This window comes from Leptonychotes weddellii, chromosome 4 (genome assembly GCF_054177405.1).
Source record: "Leptonychotes weddellii isolate Sample4059 chromosome 4, ASM5417740v2, whole genome shotgun sequence".
NCBI lineage: Eukaryota > Metazoa > Chordata > Mammalia > Carnivora > Phocidae > Leptonychotes > Leptonychotes weddellii.
The window spans coordinates 23637839-23663739 of NC_138372.1; the positions used below are offsets into that span (position 1 = coordinate 23637839).

Below are 25901 nucleotides of genomic sequence, written 5' to 3' on the forward strand. Positions count from 1 at the left end.
GAGGGAGAAGCAGACTCCCTGCCGAGCAGGGAGCCCGATGCGGGACTCGATCCAGGGACTCCAGGATCATGACCTGAGCCGAAGGCGGTCGCTTAACCAACTGAGCCACCCAGGCGCCCTACCCTAATTTTTCTGTTAACGAGGCTCCATTTTCTTTTCTTTTCTTTTTTTTTTAAAGATTATTTATTTATTTATTTGAGAGAGAGAGAATGAGAGAGAGAAAGCACATGAGAGGAGGGAGGGTCAGAGGGCGAAGCAGACTCCCTGCCAAGCAGGGAGCCCGATGTGGGACTCCATCCAGGGTCTCCAGGATCATGACCTGAGCCGAAGACAGTCACTTAACCAACTGAGCCACCCAGGTGCCCTGAGGCTCCATTATCTAGTCCTATAAATTTGGCACTATCATCAACCACTGAGTTGTATTAACTCCAGTCCCACACAAGCAAGGACCTCAAAGTGTCCAAAGGTCACAAGATGACACTTTTATTGTCTTTTCTTTTTCCTTCAGTTGGAAGACTAGTAGGATAGGGGCGACGGCTTCCACAAAAAGTCAGAAGCCAACTAGTTTGAATGTAGCCATTAGAGCTCTCTATTCTAACCCCGAGAGCCAGGGACCCCAGAGATGAGAGCAGGGAGGCCTCCTGACAGGCCAAGGATTTGGCCCCATTTTCACGGACTCAAGTGCAATGAGTAAAACCCCTCAAGGTTCTCCTCCCTCCGCCCACCTCACCCCAGTTTCTTCAGAGAAATGAAGAGTTCAGATGTATATAGCCCAAGTGCTCAGGTTTTAAATTAGACAACTTTGTCCTGACAGGAACTGAGTCATGGCTGTCATACCTGATTATTTTTAGAGTTACTACTAAACTCTTTGAACGGCATGAGCTGCCACCATTCAAGGCAAACAGAAAGACTTCACATTTTATCATGACAGCTCTGGAACCATCCACCTCCTCACGTTCATTATTTCCATCCTGACTTTGGAAGGGATCATGCGGCATCTTGACAATCTTACGGTGAGGAAGGCGGACCCCACAGCTCATTACTACATCCGAGGGACTGAAAGCTCCCATAGTTGAGCAAAGCCCATTGACTCCAGGAAGTCAAGGAGAAATATTCCAGGGGAAGTGGCTGCTCCCAAGCCTCCTCTGGATGAACCACCATCTCACATGAGAAGCAGAAATGGATCCTCAGGTAGCCAACCGATAAGAGGAGCTGTATGCAAATGCCACAGGCTGGTGAATGATGTCACAGTCCCCTCCTCTGACTCAATAATGCCACCACCGCTGAAAAGGCTGATCCCTGACCATAGCTCTTACAGAGGGAAAAATTCACCGCAAGCAGAGCACCTTCTAGATTGCTCCTGGAGTGTGGAGACAGAAGTCTCTGCTGTCCAAGTTACTGAATCCAGAAAAAAAAAATGACCTTATGAACATGGGAAAAGAAATCCAGCTAAGGCCCAAGGCAAATGTCTCTTCTTACATCCACTTTTTGCTGAATTACAGGAACAAGTTCAAGGAGCAGCAGCCAAATACCTACCTTGGCTTTAAAGAGTTCTCTAGAAAGTGTTCGGAAAAATGGAGGTCCATCTCAAAGCACGAAAAGGCCAAATATGAAGCCCTGGCCAAGCTCGACAAAGCCCGGTACCAGGAAGAGATGATGAATTATGTTGGCAAGAAGAAGAAGAAGCGGAGAAAGCGGGACCCCCAGGCACCCAGACGCCCCCCATCATCCTTCCTGCTCTTCTGCCAAGAACACTATGCTCAGCTGAAGAGGGAGAATCCAAACTGGTCAGTAGTGCAGGTGGCAAAGGCCTCGGGGAAGATGTGGTCGGCAAAAACAGATGCTGAAAAGCAGCCGTATGAGCAAAAGGCAGCTCTCCTGAGAGCCAAATACCAAGAGGAGTTGCAAATCTACCGTAAACAACGTAATGCCAGGAAGGGCCTCAAAGGGTCGGCTAAGAACCAGCACAGGGGGAAAACTGACTCGGACAAAGCTGATGGATCCAATTAGAAATAAAATGCCATTCAACTATATTGCCCGTCACTGGTCTCCTGTGTTGCGTGAGCGCGGCCATGGCTGGTGCTGCTTTGAGGAAGTGAGTGGGGTGGCGGTTGAGATTGGGGTTGGAAGCTGATCCTGGGGAGAGCTGGCTTTGAAAGAAGGGCAAAGGGGTCTAAGGCAGTGTTTGAGGTCAATAGCTACAGGGCTTGGCTTGGGCAGGTGGGATGGGAGTCTCCAGGTATAAAGTGGAAATCACGGAGGTAGGGACATCCTGGTTGCAAGTGGTTATCTAGGGTGGAAGACCCTCCTCAGGGTCAGGTGCTTGAATACCAGTCCTGCCATCATCCTCACCAGCACGGCCAGAAGGCCTGGAGTTCAGGTCAGGCTCCCAATTGAGGCCCCAGCAAACGTTGGGAAACTGGAGTTGAGCGGGACTCAGTTTCTCCAGTTAATTCCAGAACTGCTCCTCCAGCGAGCCTTAGGTATCATCAGTGGGCCAGGAGGAGACCCCAGGGGTGGTCCCTGCTCTGGTGAGGATGAAATGCAGGGCTGATTTTACAAACACGGGCATCTGACTCTGCCCAAGTCCTATATCCTGGAGAAAACCCTGTCATGATTTTGGTGGGCATCCACCCAATCATTTGTTTGTGGTTAGAAGCATAGAACACATGGAGTGGACATTTAGTGCCTTTATGACCACCCAGCATTCATTCCTTCTCCTCTTGCTCACAGCACCCGCCTCTGAAGTCCCCTGGTCACACTGATTTGTTCGGTTACAGGCATGTGACCCAGGGTGGTTCAATCAGAGTGGACCACAGGACTTGTGCAAGAGGTCCTAGGGGAGAGCCCTGCCCTGAGGCTGCTGCAAGCCATCTACCTCATTCTTGGGCCAAAATGTTAGTCCCTTTGGCATCAGAGTATAGTCTTGGACTTTTCGTTGAAAATGAGTCCACAATGTTTCTTTCTTTCTTCCTTTATTTTCTTTTTTGTCTAAGGTAGTTTGAGTTAGGGTTCTGCCACTTAAAATGAGACAAAAGTGGTAATTTGACACACATGGGACTGTTCTGTGTCTGTGCTGTATTTTTCAGGCAACAACATACCATGAGCAATGTTTCATATCAATCAATATACATTGGTATGGAATATTTTGAAATGGCTCTTAACTTCTCGCCATCAAAAAGACTGGGCCAAAATGCCAAATTGCTTTTTTGTCACCACGTTATGCATGCAACAGACTTCCCTAATTCCATCTCCATTCTTATTCCAGGATGGACTTAGACTTTCTCCTCTACTACTATTTGAACTTTTACTCTCAAAACAAAAGTAAAAATACATCCTTCGAAAAGTCTTATAGAACTGGAGAGACTTTAGCGAATAGGTGATAACAGTGGAGTGATTTAGAAATTCAAGGTCTGGAGTCAGGCCATTTATGGAAGACTCACATGTACCAGATCCTGTGTTGGTTACTGGCAGGCCCCTGCATAGACTACTGTCAGGTTCCTGCCCTGCAAGAACTTTCCTTCTGATGAGATGGATGTGGGCATAAACTACAGCACTACAAGGCGTGATGAAAGTGCAGGCTACACAGAGTGCAGGGGGCCGGAGTCCCCTACCAAGGAGACTTCTGAAGTCTTCAGGGAGGAAGCAGCTTTATCCTATTTGGCAACCTTGTACTGGTGCTGGCAAGATTCCTGTTTCCCATTCCCTGTTGCCTATAGCTGTTGTTCCAACTTGGCTCTGTTTCCCCTCCATCCCAACCCCCACTCTCTCAGGAGATGCCCTCATTTTCTGTTTTATTGAGAAAACAGAGATCATCAAACATAAGTGCTCTCAGTTTTCTTCTTTCTCAACATGTAATCCACACCCATCCCTTCTTCCTGGTTTCAAGTCTCACAGGGAGCTAGAATGCACTTGTGACCCCCTTCCTCTGCCTCCCTCGGGCCCTTGCTCCTCACTGTAAAGATGCAAATCCTTCGGCCCTCTAAGCTTGCACAGGGTGGCTTGGTGCTATGATACAGGTGGTTCTGATCTTAATGTCTGCAGGACCTTGGGCAAGTTCTCTCCTCTGAGTCCTCCCCTGTGCAATGGGGATGATGCTCACCTTACAGGTTGTTTTAGTGAATAAATGATATAATACATGCAAGAGCATTTGGCACAGTCCTTAACACCTAATATGTACTGTGGTGGGCATCCTCTAGGTGGCAGTCTCTTGATACCCCCCCGCCCCCCGCCGCTGGTGTCCATATCCATGTATGATCCCTTCTTAAATATGGGCAGAACCTGTGACTTGCTTCTAACCAATAGAATGGAGCAAAAGAGATGAGCTGTGACCTCTGTGATTATGTAATGATCTATAAAACCCCATCTTGCTACTTGATTTGCTCTAGAGACTTTGCGGGCTTGATGAAGAGGCCAAGCTGGGAAACTCACATGGCAAGGAACTGTGGTAAGCCTCTAGGAGCTGAGGATGGCCTCAGACCAACAGCCAGCAAAAAACTAAAGCTCCCAGTCCTACAACCACAAGGAACTGAGTGTTGCAGCAATCACAGAAGCAGGGAAGGGGGTCCTTCCCCAGTTGAGCCTCCAGATGAGAACCCAGTCCTGCTTGCACCTTGACTGCAGCCTTGTGAGGTCTCACAGCTAAGCTAAGCTGTTACAGGATTCCTGACCCACAGAAACTGAGAGACAATGAGTGTGTGAGATAATGAATGTGTGTAAGCCAGTAAGTGTATGGCAATTTGTCTCATGGCAATAGATAACCAATACAGTACTCAATGAATGCCAGCTTCCTTATAATTTTAGAAGAGACCGTCTTTAACCTTATTTCTCTCTCTAGCTTCTACTTTATCTGTTTAATTTCCTTTCCTTGGCACCCTCTTGAATGTGGAGGAGACCCTCCCCACCCCAGGGCAGATTGGATCCTGGCTTGGACTCCTCTGTAGTGGTTCCAGTTGGGTTGTCTTGCTTCTAGCCTGACAAGTGGGCTCTTGGTGGGCAGCAGCGTGTGTTATACCATCCTCTTCTCCGGGAAGAGGGCCACCACACAGCCAGGCCCAGTCCTCATGCCGCCCCTTTCTGGTTTCCTGTGTGATTAATTACATGAATGTGGGTGGCCAAGTCAGAGTTTTGACAACAGTCTGCATCGCCCCTGCTAAAGACCAACTCCATTAACATTCCTTTATGAAAAAGTTGACAGGAGGGTGTGAATCTGCAGGCTTCTAATGACTGTAATGTAATGACAGTGAGGTGGAGGGAGGGAAGGAGGAGGAGGAGGAGAAGGGGGAGCCGGGCCTAAGACAGTGGGCTAGAGGAGAAGCAGGCAGGGAGTCTGGTGTGGTGCCAGCACTCTAGACCCACTCAGCTGGGCTCTGTGCCCCTGTCCCTGGGAAGAGGAAGGCAGAGTCTTTGGGCCCATCGCCGTCTTGATGAATGAATCACTGCACTCTGATCCTTCTCTCCTAAAGCTTTTCCTATGTTCACTTATTCATTCATTTATTCAAAAATATTTATGTAAATCTTATGCCTGCAATATACCAGGAACTGTTCTGATGCTAGGAATACAGTTAAGGTCCCTGATCTCTGATCCCTGATTCCAGGGAGGGGGAGACAGATAGTAAGTCAACAAATAAACACATGAGATCATTTTTTGATAGTGTCAAGTGTTCCGAAGAAAATAAACAAGGGTAATGAGATAAACAATGACAAGTGGGGTTGAGGGCACTTTAAATCAGTGGTCAAAGATGACATTTGGGTTCAGATTTAAAGGACAGGAAGGAACCAGGCATGCCAAGGTCTGAAGAAAGAGTTCTTCAAGCAGCAGGACAGCTAGTGCAAAGGTCCTGAGGCAGAAGTGAGCTTGGCATATTAGAGGGAGAGTAGGGAGGCCGTAGTGACAAGATGTGGGATGCAGTCGGAGTGGGACAGACTTTGGAAAGGAGTTTATTTTGAAATCTAAGTTCAAAGGGGAGCCACAGAATTTTCTGTAGGGAGAGCCATATGTTTCCACTTTGAGTTCTGGTTATTGGTCATTCTAGCATCTTCAGAAACTATTCAGTGCCAACAAGGGGATGCTAGACCCTCCAAGGTCTGCAAGAGCAAGAGACAAGGCTAACAAATACTAAACCCATGACATTTTTCTTTTTTGGGGGGGAGATCATCAGGAGCCTCTACTTGGTACTCATTGGAGCAGCTGTAAGCTAAAAATCAAACATGGAAAGTGTGAAACTTCTACCTCCGTGACTCATTTTCCCAGGGATGGGGAGAAGGGTAGGCATGAGTTGCAAAATGTTCCATAAGGACACTTTCTTCCCAGGTCTCATATTTACATGTGGAACAGCTTCCACTCAACCAGTAGTTCTCACCTTGAGCCTATATTAGAATCATCTCAGCGTTTGTTAGCACACAGATTGCTAGGCCCCACTCCTAAAATTTGATTCAATTTTTCCGGGAGTTGGACCTAGAATTTGCATTTCTAAAAGTTCCCAGGTGACACTGACGCTACCAGTCCAAGGCCCACAGGGGACTACTTCTCCCTCTTGCAACCCAGGCATTCACTTGGAAGAGTAGTAAGCAAAACTTATCTGCCTAATGGGTTTGAGAAGAGGAGCTAACCATACTCTTCTTTCTCTCTACCACCCCCCCAGCCTTGCCTGCAGAATGTGTTTAGGTCTGCGCTTCAATTAGTTCATTGGTTGATCCTCATCTGTCTTTCTCCTGCAACTGCCACTGATTCCAAACCTGACAGGAATAAGCATATTTATTTACTGGGTTTTCCTCAAATCTCAACAGAGAAGTTGATCCCAGTTGCAAAACAATTGATTACCATCTGGAACACACAACTGTGTTGAGATCTTTTTTTAAAAAATATTATTTATGTATTTATTTGAAAGAGAGAGACAGAGACAGAGCATGAGCAGGGGGGTGGAGGCAGAGGGAGAGGAAGAAACAGACCCCCTACTGGGTGGGGAGCCCAATGTGGGGCTCAATTCTAGGACTCTGGGATCATGACCCGGCCAAAGACAGATGCCCAACCGAGCCACCCAGGTGCCCCACTGCGTTGGGATCTTATAAATGATTTTACCTTCCACTAAATCCTCAATTGTTTGAGGACCAAAAGATCCAGTTTCTGGGCTCTCAAGCTTAAGGATCAGGTCCATTGACAGGCCATGGTTCTTAGGGTGAAATCACCAAGGCAATGACACTCTCTTGTCCTGTCATGTACCTCTAATCACACTCCCCAAAATTATACTTGCCCTACAGGTGTGCTGGGTAATAAATGATGTGTGTATCATTGTGAATGAAGTCTGGTGTGTAGGAAGTACCCTGTGAATGAGGGTACCTGCCCTGGTCTCTCAAGAATGGTTTAAAGAAGGTGAGAACAACATACAAAAGGACAGTTGAAGCAGGAGGAAGCTTAGCCTAGGGCCCAAAGGGGGCCATGTGATGCTCCAGGCTGGCCTTGACCTCTGGGTTGGTGGGATGCCATGAACATTCTCGTGTGGCCATCCCCTTGTAAGTTTCCATGCACTAGCTCTCACCACCCATTGCTCCCCTTCCAATCCTTTCTCAGCTCTGGCTGCCTGATTGATGTTGTAAGACTTCCCACTCAACAGTAAAGTGTTTCAGTGGTTGCCCATCACCTATGGGAGCCTGACGCAGCATAATCAAGCCACTGCTGCCTCTGCACTGTCGCCCACACTCAGCTTCTCAAGTAGCTTCAGTGATCCTCACCTCTTGTAATTCACACCCTTGTCTAATTCTTCCCTTTAAGTGTGGGCTGGACCTAGTGACTTTTAATGAATCGAATAGGGCAAAAGTGATAAGACAAGACGTCACTTCTTTACCAGTGACTAGGCTACAAAAGATGATCTTTGTCTGTCTCTCTTGCTTGCTCAAAGCAAAAGGACATGTTGAAAGTTGTCCTGTGAAGAGGATCATGTGGCAAGGAACTGAGGGTGGCTTGCCTGCCAGGAAAGAATGCTGCCCACGGCCATGAAGTAGCTCAGAGGTGGACCACTCCTGGGCTCCTGTGCACGCCTTTACTGCCTTGTGACAGACCCAGATCAGCCACACCTGATTCCTGACTCACAGAAACTAGGCTAATAGATGCTGTTGTTTCATGCTACTATGGTTCGGGGTAATTTGTTATAAACCAAAAGAGAGAACAATACAGATTGTGGTATCAAAAGAGGCATAGTATCTAAATATCTAATATTTAGATAGATAGTAAAAATATCTAAAATGTAAGATGGCTTTGGAATCAGACCATGGGGTGAGGCTGGGAATATTTTGTGAAGCTTGTTAGAAAAATCTGAACTTTGAGGATGGCTCAAAAGGCAGTGAGGACATGTTATTGGAAACTGTAGGGAGGGGATCCTTGTGACGTAGTGGCAGAAAGCTTGGCAACACTGTTGTCTGCAGTTATGTGGAAAGCAGAACACATGCCTACTCAGCGATCCAGCTAAGGAGATGTCCAAGCAAAGTGTCGAAGGCACTGTCCGGTTTCTTCTTGCCACTTAGGTGAGAAGGGAGATAAATTGAGGGAACGATTGTTAAAAAGGAGCCAGGACCTGATAGTTTTGAAAATTTTCAGACTCCCAAGACAGCAAAGGATACTAAAATCAAGAAATGGCTTTCCAGCACTGTCAGGGAAAGGTGGTCTGGAGATAAAGTGAAGGTGTGACTGTCCAGCTGTTGGGTGAGACCTCAGGAAGATCAAAAGAGCATAGTGTCAACCCGGCAATTGCACTACTAGGTATTTACCCAAAGGATACAAACATTGTGATCCGAAGGGGCTCCTACACCCCAATGTTTATAACAGCAATGCCAATAGCCAAACTATGGAAAGAGCCCAGATGTCCTTTGAAAGATGAATGGACAAAGAAGATGTGGTATGTATATACAACGGAATATTACGCAGCCAACAAAAAATCAAATCTTACCATTTACAACGATGTGGATGGAACTAGAGGGTGTCATGCTGAGCAAAATAAGTCAGTCAGAGAAAGACAGTAATCATATGGTTTCACTCATATGTGGAATATAAGAAATAGCACAGAAGATCATAGGGGAAAGGAGGAAAAACTGAATGGGAAGAAATCAGAGAGGGAGACAAACCATTAGAGATTCTTAACTCTAGGAAACAAGCTGAGGGTTGCTGGAGGGGAGGTAGGTAGGGGGACGGCGTAACTGGGTGATAGACATTAAGGAGGGCACGTGATGTGATGAGCACTGGGTGTTACATGCAACTGATGAATCACTGAACCCTACATCTGAAACTAATGATGTACTATATGTTGACTAGTTGAATTTAAATTTTAAAAAAGAGCATAATGTCAGTCACACAAGGCCCTTTAAAGAAATTAGGCTGGGTCTCACAGACCCTCTAGACCAAACAGCATGGCCTCTGGGAAGCATCAGAGCATTGTTCCTTGTTCATCTTAGCAGAAGCTCAAGGTAGAGAGGGGTTTAGTCCAAAGAAATCTGTGGGCGTGGCTTCTGTATAAAGAGTGAGTCTCAGATTTAGAGAAGACCCCCGAAGGTCTTAAGAAAACAATCATTAGAAGAAACACTGTTACCTTGCACTGAAAGGGACAGAGACAGCACAAAATAAAAAGAGGTCACTGGACTCCCCAAATTCTCAACATATGCTTTCTTCCATGAGAAAGAGAAGAATGACTCAGAGGGAGGAACCAAGAGCTCAGAATGTGGAGCTGCAAGTCATGGGGAATGATTCCCCATGACTGGATGGATTTCAGAAATCTTATGGACCAGGGACTCCTTCATGCCTCACATTTCCCCCCCTTTTTGAGTAGGAATGTCTTTAACCATTACTCTATGCCTGTTGTACCACTCTGTGTTGGGTATGTGGGGGCAGGCAATGTTTCTCTCTCTGGTTTTGTAGAACTACAGTTCCAGAGTAGCAGTATTCTAGAACCTGCCTTTGAGAAACTACACCCAGCAGCCTTGTCCATACCTGAACCTGATTTAGATGATGATATTTTGGACTCTCAGCTGATTCTATCATGGGATGAGACTCTGGGGGACCTGAAGAAGGGGTAATTGCATTTTGCATGTGGAAGGGGAAGGAGTCATTGGGGACCAGGGGCAGCCTGTAATAAGGCAGCTTCAGAAATGACCACATGATCTTCATCTCCTGGCATTTGTGCCCTTGGTCAATCCTCTCCCCTTTGTGCGGGCTGAATGCAGTGACTTGCTTTTAGCAAGTAGGATACAGCAAAAGTGGTAGGCTGTCACTTTTGAGATGAGGTTATAAAGGACTGGGCCTCCTGGTCTCATTCTCTCTCTCTCGAGGACTTGCTCTGATGAAGTAAGCAGCCATATTGAAAGCCGCCCTATGGAAAGGCACGGAGGTGGTCTCTGGTCAACAGCACTGGGGCCCTCAATTCTTCATTCACGTGAACAAGCTTGGAACACACCCTCTTCCCCAACTGAGCTTTGAGAGGACTACACCACTGGTAGATACCTTGATTGCAGCTTTGTGAGAAGCCCTGAGCCAGAGGACCCAGCTAAGCCACACCCAGATTCCTAACACAGAGAACATGTGATACAATAAACACTGCTTAAAGCCTTAAGTTCTGGGACAATTTGTTACACAGCAACAGATGCTTAATAGTCCCACCCGAAGGCCCTGCTACATGTTATTTCCCCCAGAAACATGATACCATCATGCTCTCCTCAGGGCCTTTGCATATGCTACTCCAGGCTGGGATCCTCTTCCTTACCTGTTAGGTCTGGTAAACTTCCACCTTCAGATGAAAGTCAGGTCAGGTGTCCCTTCCTCCAGGAAGCCCTCTCTGACTCTCCCACCCTCCTCCTGTGCTCCCATAACAAAGCATCATCCCACTGCAGATCACATTGTATTACCTGTTTATCTCCTGGACTTGTGGAGAAGGGCAGGGACCTTGCCTTATTCATCCTGGTACTCTTAAAATCTAACACAATGCCTGACATGCATTCAAATAATAACAGTAAATAGTAAACACTTATTGCATTCCTATGCCATGCTGGTACTGTTTGAGGTGATTCAGATGTAATTATTTTATCTGATAATAAACCCAATGAGGCAAGAACTTTAAACGCCCCTTTTTGCAGGTAGGGAACTGAGATTCTAGGCTAGGTGCTCAGTGCCTGCTCGCTGGAATCAACAACAGGCACATTGCTCCTCTTGTCCTGTGGCTGGCAGTGGCCGGTCACCTCCTCACAGGAACTCTGCAAACAGCAGAGTTGGCCCAGAAGGCCTCCTGAGCACCAAGACACATACTCTGTGCTTGACTGGTTACATACTTTTGTATTTCCAGAGAAATACCTGGATCTATCTCTTGGCACTTCCAAGAAAGGGCTTGGCTGGCATCCAGAGGAAACCACACCTCCAGCTCTCTGCTCACAGCTGTGCCTCTGGCCCACAGGCAAAAGAAGGATTTTCCTACCCCTCACACCCTGTCATTATAAACCATGTAAATTCCTCGATACTCATGTTGAAATGAACAGATGTGGCTCTGTATTTTTAATGCATTATTTGCAATTAGCAGCAGTGGGCATGGAAGAGGTCTGCCAGCCCTGGGGCTGCCCCTTGCAGATGCAGCTGTGAGTACACTCGTGTGGAAGACTCTGGCCAGACTCCTCTGGAGAGTGGGAAGGGGCGCTTCCACCTGCAGAGGGTCTCCTCCGCCAGGAAGCAGAAAGAGGACTGCGGACGCCTGATCGTCATCCCACTGCCCGCCTGGCCTCCCCTCCGCCTATCTTGCTGCTGGAACACTCGGACAGGATGTTCTCCAAGAGGGGCCCCAGCGGGCAGACGGCAGCCCCGAAAGTCATGGGTGGTAAAAGTATTCACAGGCTCGGGGTCTGCAGCGTGGAGGGAAGGTCTGTCAAGTGCAAATGAGGCATGCTCAGGGCCCAAGGCAAATCCGAGGTGTCTGCACGGACTTTTGAGAAGAAGGGGGCTGGTTAGTGAGGGCTAATGGGTGTGCACCAGCTTTGTCCAAGAGGGACATTTTTGGCAATAAATATGATGCTACTAACTAGCATGGCACTTTCAATGTCCCAGGCCCTGTTTCTAAGTGCTCTTCAGGAATCATCATATTTAATTCCAGAAGCAGTGTGGACGCTCACCCCACCCACAAAACCACAGCCAAAGACCACCAGGAATCCCCCTGTAGCTGGACACAGTTGGCATTATTGGCTTGTGACAATGAGCGAGAATGCATACCACCGGGAACCACGGGGGTGTCAGTAAGAGGGTGTTGGAAAGAACCTACTGCAGGATTCGGGCTTGTGTTAGGTGATTTGGGGAGGGCCCAAGGAAGTGGAGCTCTGCTCTAGATTAGATGCTGTCAAGAAGTAGGTGTATTTCTATGATTGGGTACTTCATAAATTTTATCGAGAAGGCAGGAGGAATGAAGCAAGACTAAAGCTGCAACTGGTCGAGCCGTAGGTGTCTTGCACGTTAGCCAAGATGCGAAGGGAGGGGAATGGTTGCCCAGTTTTGTGTTTGGTAATGTTCTTGCTTGTGCTGGAGCTCAGATGTGGTTATGAAGTAGGCTTGTTTTTGTCTCAGTCCATCGTGGTCATGAAGCGGCCTGTCTGATGCTGACATTTATGTTCAACAGGAAACACCCAGGTCTGGTGTGGGTGCCAGGCCAGCTCCCAGCAAAGCGGTGGCCTCATGATGCCAGGCCAGTTTCTGGCCCTCAGGGGCTGTTGCTCTCCTCCTCAGCAGGCCCCGTGATTGTGTCCAACTTAGAGAAATAGAGAAACTGAGGCTCAGAGAGTTGTCATAGCCAGGAAGTTGTGCTGTGATTCCAAGGTCACTGAAACTAATTCGGGTGGGTGCCAAGGGACTCAGCAGAGGAAACTGGGGGAGAAGGGGTATGATTATGGGAAGCAAGGCAGACCATGAAGGGGACTGTCCACAACAGAGAATAGAAAGAACATAAGACTTAGAGTCTAGAAATCTATCCCTGCCACTTACTAGCTAGGTGGTCCTAGGCAATTTATTGAACATCAGAGATTCCATTTCTTCTGCCTGTTGGGAATATAAAAAATCTGCTTCCCAGGGCTATTGTGAGTCTAAAATGAAAAGACACAGGATAGAGTACCTAGTCAACCCCTGGGAACAAAAGAGACCATTCTGCACATGCCCTACATGCCAGACACTAAGTACTTCACATGTGTTGACTCCTTTAATACAGCAACCCCATGAGGCAGATTCTATGATAATCTATGGTTTGCAGGTGGGAAGATGGAATACATAGAGTTTAGGCAATGTATCTGAGGTCACACAGCAATCAAGTAGCAGAAGTCAGGCATTCAGGCTCTAACATCTTCATTCCACCTCCTCTCATGGTAACTGTTGGAACACTGCTCCTTCCCTTCCCTGGCTGCAAGGGTTTCAAGACTCTACTCGAATTTCGATGGCAATTTAATGCCCTGAAACTCCCCAGGTCCCAGGCTTCTGCTTGTGGATGGGTCTAAGCTGCTCATTTGGCTCTGGTTCCGAGCGCACTCATTTCCTTTTAGAAGGTCAAAACAATCTCAGAGTTACAGATGCTATAGATTCAGGACACTATGGTCAATAGATCAAATAAAACATAGCATTGCCTTTTGGTATTTTCGTGCCTTTTAGTAAATACTGAAGTCGGAGAAAAACATTGGGAGATGAGAAAAACTAAAGGGGTTTGGGGAATGGCCCAGTGCCCCAGCAGAAACCCTCCTGTGGCAAGACTGATGTGTGGGCAGAAGGCCCGAGAGGAAATGGGCCAGATGTGGCAGTCTCCCTGGGTCCCAGAACAGCAGAGAGCTGTTGCCACAGCACCACAGTCCAAGGCTGACTCCGCACTGCCTGGTTCTAAGCTGCTGAGAAGGTTTATAGATTGTGTCCCCAGTTCTGGGAGCCTGGGAGGCAGGGACTCCTGACTCCAGTGACTAAGGTCTTTCAGGCCACTTGCCATCCCCCACCCCTTCCCCAGGCTGTGTTCTCCCACCATGTGGGGGAGAAGGAGTCCTGGAACCCCCACCAACATCCTCTCTGCTCTTCCCTGCAACCCCCGATCATGGTCATCGACTTTTGAGGCTCATCTGTTCTTAATTATATCTCTAAATCCCAAAGCATTAGAACTCTGAGAATTCGGGAAATTTAGCTTCTTAGAGGATTCGTAATCATCACAGTAATCCCCGGTATTTACAGAGCTTCCTTTTGCAGACTGTGAAAGCCAGCCAGACAATATTGTAGTGGCGGGGACACCCTGAAATTACTCTCAAGTTCTCTTCATGGAGTGCCGGGCCCTTTGCTTTATTTTGTTTAGCTCAAGGAGGTGGATGGAAGGAAGAAGTTTTCTTCATTTCTTTGTGAGGGAGACCCAAGAGAAGGTGGAAAGGTTAGACTAATGTGGGAGCCATGTCGTGGGTTTGGCGCCCAGCCCATGCTCTCTTCTCAGGGCTGCCCTGCTCCTCACCCGCCCCCTGCCACCACCACTGGAGGGGTGGGCTCCGGCAGCTATGCTTGTCCCCGTTGAGTGTGCCTCTTCTTAGTGTCATCTGACCGGATGAGGAGTTGACACTCGATTAGCCAGCTGAACAAATCAGATTCTTTCTCTTGATAACTCGAATCAAGAGATACGAAAACTGGAAGTCAGTCTGACCCAGCATTTGGAGGGGCCATTTAGGACCGTGTATACTGATTCACAAGCAGGGAGAGGGGAGAAGATCACGTAGTACCAAGAGAGCTGTTCTTCGGCACTCTCTGTCCTGTGCATTTGTTCAATAAACCCACTGAATTCCTGAGCCAGGAGCCATTGCCTGCGGCCATTACCGTAGGAAGGTGAAGCGTTGGAAATAACCTGAAACTCCTGCTTTGCTTCCTCTGTCACCACATGCTTTCCCTTAGCTTGAGTGGAAGATGAGTCCAGGCCCCATGGGCTCCACGTACACGCGATGGGGCACCTACACTTCCCATCTCACTGGGACAGACCAGACAACACCACAGGTGAGTGGGAGACCAGCACGCCATCCATTCCGGAGACCCCTGGCTGATCTTGATCAGAAGCCAACACGGACCTCCCCAGAGTTGCTGAGGTGTGGGGCCCGGGTGCCCCTGACCTCCCAGCTTGAAGAAGGACTGAGAAAAGTCCCTGTAAAGGAGTCGCTGTTATGACACAGGACAGCCCTGTGGTTCCCCCATTGATCTGACAGCAGCAGCAGGGGTGGAAGGCAGCAGACACAGAGGCCCTGGGAACACAATTCGATGAACAGCCCACATTGATCCGTTTACCTGCCTGATGGTTGATGACTCTCTGCATTTAAAAGACACCTATGGAAGGTCAGAGCTGGAAGGACACCTTAGGGAGGCCCCACGACAGCCCAGGATCGTCATAAATTCGACAAGCAAGACTCAAAGACACTACTGAGATGTGACCTTTTCGGTTTCAGTCAAAGGAGTCCAAAGCTCCCATTGTTTACTGAACAGCTTTTGGAGGGGGGAAGGAGGGTATTGTGCTTTGTAGCCTTATGTTTCCCGCAGGGAGGAAAGCAAAGAGAATATATATTTATGTGGAGTCCATTGGTCTAGATCATAAGCTCTTGGACTAGAAGGAAAAGAACATTCTTACCATGGAGGTAGCAATGTGTTGTCACTAATTCAGAAGCCCCATCACCCCCGCTCCACGGACACAGACCAGAAAAATCACAGATTTCTCTCAGCTGGAGGTTCCAGATGGAGTATGTGAGACAGTAGCTTCTGTGATGTCGGCTCTTGCCCAGCCTTTGCTTCACCACATATTTGGGTTTGACTTGCCCTATCTGGGTGCCAGTGATTCTCCAGCAGGCAATTCACCATAAGCCCTTTCCTCTCTTGTCAAATGGATTCTGCAAATAGTCTATTGCCCACCCCCCAAAATCTAACGTGCCCTGTGGGATTTAGCCCCTGGAGCCCCTGCAGCCTTTGTAGTTACCCACCCTATCTAAGTGTGGACCATCTGCCTGACTGGTCTGCTCTAGTCTCTGGTCCCTATTCTTGCTCCCTTGTGGGCTGAGAGACTGGTGAGACTCTTTCTGGATGGCTGGGGTCTGGCCCTATTCTCCTGTGGGCTGAAATTTATCCTCCTCATCTTTGTCAACCTGCAAGTATCCCTAACTTAAAATTCACACAGGCACCTGGGTTGCATGCCCACTCCAGTCCCTGAGAATTTGCCTTTCCAAAAGTGTCAGCCCAGATAAGGGTGGAGTTGGCCTTATTTCTTTGGTTGTTGACAGGGACAGTCAGTCGTTTTCAAGTCCTGTTCTAGACAGCATCACCATAATTACAAGCACTGGCGTTAGAGTAAAAAGTGCTGGCCCTGAATTCTGTCCACATGGCTGAACAACTATATGAACTTGGGCAAGTTAATGAACTCCATTCTTTTGAGCCTCACTTTCCTAACCTGGGGATGTGGATGTTAAAACCTATCCCATGTGACTGCTGCAGAGTAAATGAGAGCATAAAAGATAATGGGTATAAAGAACTTACCATAATGTACCACACATGATCCTAACATGTAATATTCACTGAGGGCTTACAACATGTTAAATTCTGTGCAAAGTGCTTGTAAGTGTCACCTTAGTTAATTTGCACAGTAATCTTGTGAGATTCTATTATCCCAAATTTTTAAAGGAGAAATCTGAGGCTTGAAAGGTTTAAGTAAGTTGCCCAAGGTCAACAGCTGGTCAGTGGTTGAGTAAACACTGACTGTGATCTTGTGGAGACCAAAGATTATGATTTATCTCATTTAATGTTCTAGTACGATGCCTAGTATATAGTAGTCACTCAAAAAAATTGTGTTGAATTAATGCATGACTCCCAGTTCAGTGCTGCTTTGTACAACTGGGTTAAGAGCTCAGTTCTATTAACTTACTGTCTCTCTCTCTCTTTCCCTCCCTCCCCTCCTCCCTCCCTCTCTCCTGGAGTGGGGGCACTAAGCTGTTCATCTGTGTTTTATTTCTCCTGGCATTTGTGTTGTTATCCCTAGTATGGCTATTACTAGATGTTTTAATACATTCAAACCTTCTATCTGAAAGGATACATCATTTCCATACCACCTACTCTTTAATCAGAGAGTACTCACAGATGCAGCACTTTGGACAGAGCTAGGATTTTTGAGCTGATGTGTAGTCAGTATTGGATTTGCATTTAAAAACTATTTACATTAACTGTGTGACCCACATATGAGAAAATACTACATTCCCCACTTCTAGCTCAGTGGTTCTGGTTTTCTCTTCCTTCTCATAGTCTATGAGATGAAAAAAGATTGCCATAAAGATTTTATGAGTCCAAGAGAAACATTACTCAAACAGGATTTATTTCAAAGGCATCATTCTGGAACTGTGGCATGTTGTTTAAAGGGGAAGCAAAGCTTATATTGGTGGAATTTTTATACTCAAATGAAGTAAATGTTACAGAAGATCCTCTAAATGCCTGCCAGGTGAGCAACTTCTTCAATTTGGTTCAAATCAGCAGACAATTTATAGAGTATTTTCAGCATCTCTGAGCCTGTTCTTGAAACCAGTGATAAGAGGCAATAAGAATATGATCTTTTCCCCGCTTGCACTAAGACAAGGAGAAAGGTAGTTCCTGGATTGGATGGCCTCTGCCCTCGAGGACCTACTGTCTGCTAGGGGACAGACAATTCCCCCATGCAACACGCTATGCAGTGAGATCAGGTTATGATAGAAATAAGTACAAGAGTTTGCCAGCGGGCAAACTGAAAGCTTGTTCCAGAACTCTGTGGGATATCTATTGTCCTTTGCCTACCTGACAAACTCCTATTCATTCTTTAAGAACCCAATCAAATGTCCTCTTCTCTGTGAATACTTTCCAGACTCTCCAAAACAGAGTTATTAGTCTTTTCTTCTTGGGGTTCCCACAAAATCTTGAGGAAAGTGAGAGTGGAGATGACAGAGACTAAATATGTAACTCTTATGTATATATAAAAGTTCTGCAGGAGTAAAAAGCAAGAATTAATTAACTGCCAATGAGGGGGTAGGGATAGTTGAATTGGTTCTTGAAAAACGTGGAGAAGGTCATTCTAGGTGGAGAACAGAGGAAGGATACAGGCGTGACAGGATGATGGTTATGATGTGTTTATAGAATGGCAAGTAGCTCGGAATGACTAAAGCAAGGCACTTTAGCATGGTGTGGGGAGCCAATGAGGAGGGGAAGTGGCGCAAGATGAAGCTGCTACATTAGGGTGGGGTCAGATTATGAAAATCCTGTTAAGAAGTTTTTTCTTCATCCGGTAGGTGGTGGGAGCTATCAAAATGTATTTTTAAGTTTTTTTTTTAAAGATTTTATTTATTTGTCAGAGAGAGAAAGCACAAGCAGGGGGAGCGGCAGGCAGAGGGAGAAGCAGGCTCCCCACTGAGCAAGGAGCCCGATGCGGGACTTGATCCCAGGACCCTGGGATCATGACCTGGGCTGAAGGCAGATGCTTAACCGACTGAGCCACCCAGGCATCCCCAAAAGTATTTTAACTTATACTGATTTTTCTGCAACTAGAAAGTAACATAGGCTTGATGAAAAACTTTTAGAAAATATAAAAGAATATTGAAAAATATATTAACACCCCAGTCACCCATTTTTTTCTTTTCTTCTTTTTTATGACTATTACATATGTATGCATGTAAGAAATTTAGTCCACATAACATGTTTTGTATGTTAATTTTTCACTTAATACCATATACTAAATATTTTTCAATTTCTTTGAGTATTTTCCAATTTCTTTGAAATGAATTGCTACATGTTTTATCAGCCAAATGACCACAGCTTATTGAACCATTAATACTGTACATATATTGTTTCCTTTCCCCACTGTCATAAATAACACCGCAACAGACATCCTTGTGTATGTCATTTTATCTCCTTGGAATAAATTCCTAAAAGTGGTATGCACCTTTTACATTTTAATCACCACTGTCAAACTACTTTCCAAAAGGGTTGTGCCAATTTATAATCCCAGCAAAGAGGTTCAATGACCTGCCTGAGATTAAGCAGCTTGAGAGTGGGAGGCTGAGAGTTGAATGTGGGCAGTGGTGTTCACAGGGCTATGGCAGAGCTTTGGTGGGGAGAGGGGAATTGGGGGGCCAGAGGTGATCAAGTCTGGAGGGCTGAAACTTACTCTGGTGAAGATGGATGGTCTAATAAAACAGCTTCAAAGGACAGGTTGTTTGTCAGACGACACATGTAATTTCATACTCTCTCTAAAGCTGCTATGTCATGACTTCCCACTTGAGAGTGTTCAGACCGAAGAGAATATAACATATCTACTTTTCTCTTGGCTGTTACTGCCTTGTTGACCCAGGCTTTGGGCTGGCATTAGCAGGAAGGGCACATATGAAAACTCATCTGGTCATGTGAGGTTGGATTCAGGGAGGATTCCTCAGGAAGGCCTTGGGTTTACAGAACAAGTCATCACGAGGCATGTCTTCTCAGTTCTCTCATCATTAAGACCTGACTCAGTGAGGGATAAAATATTCAAGATCCATAGCTCTCAATCCTCATACGTTGAACTATGAGCTGACTTCTTTCCCCTCTCCCTCTCTCCCTCCCTTCATGGCTGCAAAGGTAATAAGTCTAGAGCAAATATGAGGACCCGACTCAGGGAGTCATCTCATCAAAACACTGTCTTGTAGACATCACGAGCTTGACAATGACTCAGTCACATTGCAGCCTACTCCACAAATCCACAGTGTCTCCAATGAGTGTCTGTCCAGCACCCACTTAACACTCCAGTGGTCACCCCCAGGAAGTGACTCTATTCTATTAGAGCTTGTGTTGAGTCAAGGTTTGACTCTTGGCAATATCCCATTGTTTCTGTTTCTGCCAATTACCAGGCTTTCTTTCCTCTGTGGACATTTAACTACCTGAAAACAGGTACCATTTCCCTCTCAGTAGGTGATGTGCTGGAGTATAAATGTCTTAGGCTTTGGAGTCAGACAGACTTGGGGTTCCAATTCTGACTCTGCTAGTAACAAGCTGTGTGTCTCTAGGCAAGTTGCTAAACATCTCTGAGTCTCAAATTATTCCTAGACCATACATAATGATGCATTTACGTTACTGGGGAGTAGTGAATACTAAATGAAATGTCAGCAGTATGGCAAACGGCGGGTGGTGGTTAGATGTTGGGTCCCCTCGGAATCATCTTCTGCTGAATCCTGTTTCTCAAAGGTGCCCTCTGACCTACTGAATCACAGTGGTCTAGGTGAGTATTTGAAATGTAGATTTCTAATCTGAGACACATTCTGTGAGAGTGGGATCTGGAAACACCTATCGTTGTTTAGTTCAGAGCATTATCCATGGTGCCAAGAAGTTGGAAGGCATTAACACATATGGGAACACTCCAAAGCTTCTCCAGGGGTCCACAATCAAGGCCCATCTGATCCCCAGGTGAGATGCCCCAAAGAGGACACATGCCTCTGAACTGAGAACAAGACCCCATTTTCAAGCTGTCTTCCGCTCAGAGAGAGAGTAGAAATAGTTCCCTCCGTATTATGGGATTTAGAATGTGGAAGGGGGAGGGGACTAGGAAATGTGCTGCCAGGTAGATCAGAGCTTTGACTATTTCTGTAATCTTCATAGAGAGGAATAGCCCTTGGGAGGGGGAGAAGCAGGGCAGGGCAGGGGCTCATGGGCCAGCCAAGGAGACGGACACTCAGGGCCAATTCCAGGCTGGGAGGGGAGCCGGAGGCTCACCATGACCTCAGTAGACACACGGCGGACACATAGCAGACAGCAGAATGCCCAGATTTCCCCCCCAGGGCACTGGATGTCAGGGCGACCAAGCCCAGAGCCGACCTCTGAAGGAGCTGGGGCCCCGAGCGAGTCCTCACATCTACCAGTGTTTTCACCCTCTGGCCTTCTCTCCTTTGTGTACCACTCTCTTTCCCTGCTGTCTCCTGGAGTAAGTCCTCTCCTTGCACCCAATTTTCTGCTGGTGGCTCCTAAATGTCTACTTACAACCCACAGCCCACCCAAATTCCAGCTCTTTAATCCACCTACCTTAGAAGTCCCATGGGCCTCTGAAACGTCACCTGCCTTCACTCCCTTGGCCACCTCCTGCCCATCCACCAGCTACTCAAGCCAAGAGCTGGGAGCCATCTCTCCTCCTCCTCCTCTGTCCCTCAGCTTCATTGGATCACTCACCAGGTGCTGCTGTGTTTCTGTTCCTCCAGTCCCCTAAACCCACTCCTCCACTCAGTCTCCACTGTTATAATCTGTGTTAATTCAGGCCTCATCATTTATCACCTGGGCTACAGCAACAAAGAGCAGTCAGTGTCTGTGCCTGCATCCATCCCTCCATCCTGTTCTCCAGCAGCAGCCTGAGTGGTCTTTCAAAAATGCAAAGCTGATCGTGTCACTTCCTTGCTATAAACCTTTAGGTGGCTCCCTATTGACCCCGGAATTAAATGCAAATAATCTGGCCTCCATCTACCTCTCCAGGCTCATCCTATCTCCATTTTTCACACCCGTCAGCTACTTTTCTAGGCATGAAACCAGAGAGCTCCCCCTCCTTCCCGGGCCCCAGGGTTGAGCAATCTCCCTGAAGACCATGCTTCTGATTACCTCCCTCTGCCCTTTCCTTGCTGTCACTGCCCCCAATCCATGCAATTCAGCACAGACAGGAGAGACCGGAAGAGGAGAACAATTATGACAATTATTGTCAACACCCATGAGCTCTTACTATGCCTTGTGCATCTTTCCTTGCACGTAAAGCTCTACAGTAAGAGCTCTATATTCAATTTTTCATTTTAATCCTTGCAATATCCTCATGGGACAGAGACAGATGAGGAACCAGAGGCCAGAGAGGCTAAGTAACTTGCCCAAGGTCATGCAGCAGTGCAAGAGGTACAGAAGATTCTTAAGCCCAGATTGTCCCACTTCCGAGACATATCATATCAAGAGAACTGTATCAAAGAATACACGCAACTCAGATCTCTTTCCAATGGTATATGCTGAAAGAGCCATGCTGCCTGAATAGAAACCCCTTAAGATATACTATCCTCAATCACCTAAGTGCTTAGCTTGGCTTATGGAGGAGGCAATGTTACCTACAACAAAATGATCAGGACAACAATGAACTTAAATCCCAGCCACAGCTGGGAAATATCTTCTCCTAAATTCAATTTGGTTCAATTCAATCCAGTTTAATTTGGTGCGGTTATCGAATGGCCACTATGCATCCTGTAAGGGCTGATTATGGAAGGTCCAGAGAGGAAGGCAGAGACACCTCTTGGGAAATCATAACTAACCTGGGTATGGGGCACTAGGAGGAGGCAGGAATTGGGGTGCCAAGAACCGGAGTTCAAGGCAGGAATCTTGTGGTCAGCCTGGGAGCACTTAGGCGGTAGAGAATTTGCCCAAGTCCTTGCGCTAGTCCCCAGTCGGTGGCAGGTTTTGTAATTCTGCTAATTAGAATTGTGAAGTCTCTGCCCATATTTCTTTTCTTTTTTTTTTAAGATTTTATTTATTTATTTGAGAGAGAGAGAACAGAATGAGAGAGAGAGAGAGCACGAGCAGGGGTGAGGGGTAGAGGGAGAGGGACAAGCCGACTCCTCACTGAGTGGAGAGCCCTATGTGGGGCTTGATCCCAGGACCCTGGGATCATGACCTGAGCCAAAGGCAGATGCTTAACCGACTGAGCCACCCAGGTGCCCCTCTGCCCATATTTCTTAGAAGATAGGTATATAGAGAGGATGCCACCATTCAGTCTAACAGGAATTCTCAGGCATAATACAGACGAAAGAAACTGGGATTGATGAGTGGCTCAGAGCATGGGTTCCAGCGCCAGAGGACTTGGCTCTGCTACTTCCCAGCAGAGCCACCCTGGGCAGCCGATGTTAACTTTCCAAGCCTCAGTGTCCTCACCTGTAAAAGGGAAATGAAAATCACACCTGCCTCATAGGGTTGCCGAAAGGGTTAAGAGAGATGATGCATATGGAGTGCTTAGCACAGCACCAAGTGCCTAAAAAGAGTGCAGGAAGCATGAGAGCCCATACGATTCTGGACTGGTTAGCTTGAAACAAATCACAGGTATAACTCCAATGCCTAGCCTGGTCCCTGACACGTAATAAATGTCTCTTGAATAAACAAAGGCATGCGTGGAATGTACAGCTGAGGAGTGATGGCCAGCTGGAGGGCCCCGGGTGCTAAGAGTTTGAACTATCCTCTGTGGGTGACTGCAACCACTGAAGGTGTTCAGCAGCGAAATGGCAACAAGGTTGGACACGGGCTTTTAGTAGGATCACACTGGGCCAGAATAGAGGATGGATGGGAGGGAGAAATCCTGGAGGCTGGTGGGAGGCTGCTTCAGCCTTCCAGGCGCAAGAGCCTGAAGGACGTGGGAGGGTCCTGGGGTTGCAGGGAAAGGGACAAACTGCAGAGATATTACAGAGGTAGAACTCGTGGGATTTGGCAGCCAGGAAATGTGAGCAGATGACGACTGCCCCACTGTGCAATGTCCATGAAGGAGAGAATCCAGTTAGTCGGGAGAGAAGCCATGGCCTCCTTGGAAGCCCCCGGCCACGGTTTCCACTGGGAATGCTGGCCTCGCCGCCCTCACCTGTCCCCACCCTTGTGAGGCTTGTGAGTGGCCCGACCACAGAGCGGACCTGACAGGCAGCCCACAGGAGATTCTTCCACGGGACAGGTCTTGGAGCTCAGGGCTGGGACCAGCGGCCAGCAGCAGTCAAGGGCTTCCTCTGAGGCAGACAAGCCTCAGCTAAGGGACGGAAGTCACTCCTCATTGCAGCAAGTATGCTTTCCTGGGGAAGTCTCCAAAGTTGGTTAGGAAAGAAAAATCTCTGAAAATAGTTCAAATAAAGGGAAGATGACACCCATTTGTTTATAGTTACATTGTGCCAAGTGCCATCACCCATTTGTTCTCATTCAGCCTTGACCATGACTGCAGAGTTGGCCTCATATTTTCCAAAGAGGGCTCCAGAGGCTCCAGTGTTTTTTGTTTTTGTTTTTGTTTTTTTCAATCTGACCAGTTTGTCAGTGGAGGAACCAGGATCCAAACCCAACTGTCTGACTCCAAAGCCCATCTTTTTTCCTCTACAACATATTTCATACTCTTAATTTTGAAAGTCCCATTTCTTCAGACATTCACATACTGCTTGTGGCAGGGTAAAATGATCGAAAGCTTTTAGAAAGCAATTTGGCAATAAGAATCAAGAGTCTTAAAAAGTATTCATTCTGGGAATTGCTCCTAAAGAAATAATCATAAATTCAGAGAGGAAAAAACCAGGCTTTACACCCAACAATGTTCTTCACAGCAATATTTATAACACGACCAACCAGAGATGATCTGACTGTCCACAGAGAAAGGAATGGTTAAGTAAGTTGTGATATCTCCACCTAATGGAGATATTTTGGGGCCAAGGGTTTATAATAACATGGAAAATGCCAATGGTGTAAGTGCAAAATAATCAGGATATGAAATGATGCAACGCGTCATTTAGTGATGGAACCACGGAGCTGCCTGAGGTTGCATTTTTTGGCCCTTGTCCCTCCGATCTCCATTAGCCCCTTCTAAATCCTTCCAGATTTTAAAAAATAGTAGCATTATTTAATGTGGACACTACGTGATTTCTCAGTCTTATATAAAGTGGGAATAAAAACATCTTTAGAAATTGTGTGATTTTTATTGATCCGTGATGCAGAATTTAGTAAAAGCTGTGCTTGCCTGTAAGTCTCTCCTTTGTAGAAATCATGAGGCTGCCAAACGTACCATTTCTCTTTAATACAGTTCTGTGGGTACTAGTCATGTAAGAAACCAAAAAAGCGCTGAAACCGCCCCCCCAAATTAAGAAAAAAATAAAACCCAACCAGCATATATACTGGAAAGGAAGAAACAAAATTACATTACTTGCAGTTCATATGATTGTCTAACTTAGAAAATCTAAAATAATCAACGTTAAAACTACTAGATCCAATGAGAGAGCTCAATAGGATGGTCAGTTACAAAAGAAATGTATAAAAATCAATGGTTTTCTTATTCGTCAGCAATCAACAATTAGAAAGTGCAATGACAAAATGACACTATTCACACTAATAAAAACTATAAAATTACCTAGGGATAAAACCTAACAAGAAATTTACTAGCCCTAAATGATGAAAACCATAAAATTTTATTAAAGAACATAAACAAAGATCTGAAAAATGAGAGGAATACTGTGGTCCTATAAGGAAGGTTCACTATTGTAAAAATGTCAGTTCTCTCCAAATTAACCTACAAATCCTAAGGAATTTCTTGAAGATGTCCGAAAACCTTATTCTGAAATTTATCTGGAAAAGTAAGTGCACAAGAATTGCCAATAAAATGTCTTAAAAATAATAATGGGGGAGGGCTAAAAAGCTATGGTCATTGAAAATATGTGATTCTGGCACAGAAATAGAATAATGGTTAAATGAAATACAAGAAAAAAAAAATCCAGATGCAGAACCATGGATAGATGTGAGCTCAGTTTATGATAAAAGGGCCATTTCAAATCAGAAAGGACAGGTTTGGGGACAATTCATTATTCATTTGGAACTAGAAGTTAGATCTATATCCCACACCTGGCACAAAACATAATTCAGACAGCTTACAGAGCTAACTGTAAAACAGGAAATCCTGAGAGTTCTAGAAGACATAGAGAAGACTATTTTTATAAACTCCATGAGAAGATTTCTAGCCAAGACACAAGACTCAGGAGTCACAAAGAAAAAGATCAACTTGGTTTGGTCACATACAAATAAAATGTGTGGTGTGAGGAAGAAGGAAACAAGACTAGTTACTGGCTGATAGAAAACTCTTACAACATGTAGGACAGACTGCTAGAGACTGAATGTTTGTGTCCCCCTGCCCTCC

At 46.3% G+C, this 25901-nt stretch overlaps 2 protein-coding genes across 2 annotated transcripts in view; one reads left to right on the forward strand and one right to left on the reverse strand.

Annotated features, from left to right (window-relative positions):
* The window catches only part of LOC115944824 (CUB and sushi domain-containing protein 2-like), an 88090-nt gene that overhangs the window by 30655 nt on the left and 31534 nt on the right, over positions 1–25901 (reverse strand). The gene's annotated exons all lie outside the window — the stretch shown is intronic.
* HMGB4 (high mobility group box 4) lies at positions 1432–2010 on the forward strand. The gene has a single exon (XM_006745128.2). The coding sequence runs from the start codon at positions 1432–1434 to the stop codon at positions 2008–2010; it is 579 nt and encodes a 192-aa protein (XP_006745191.2).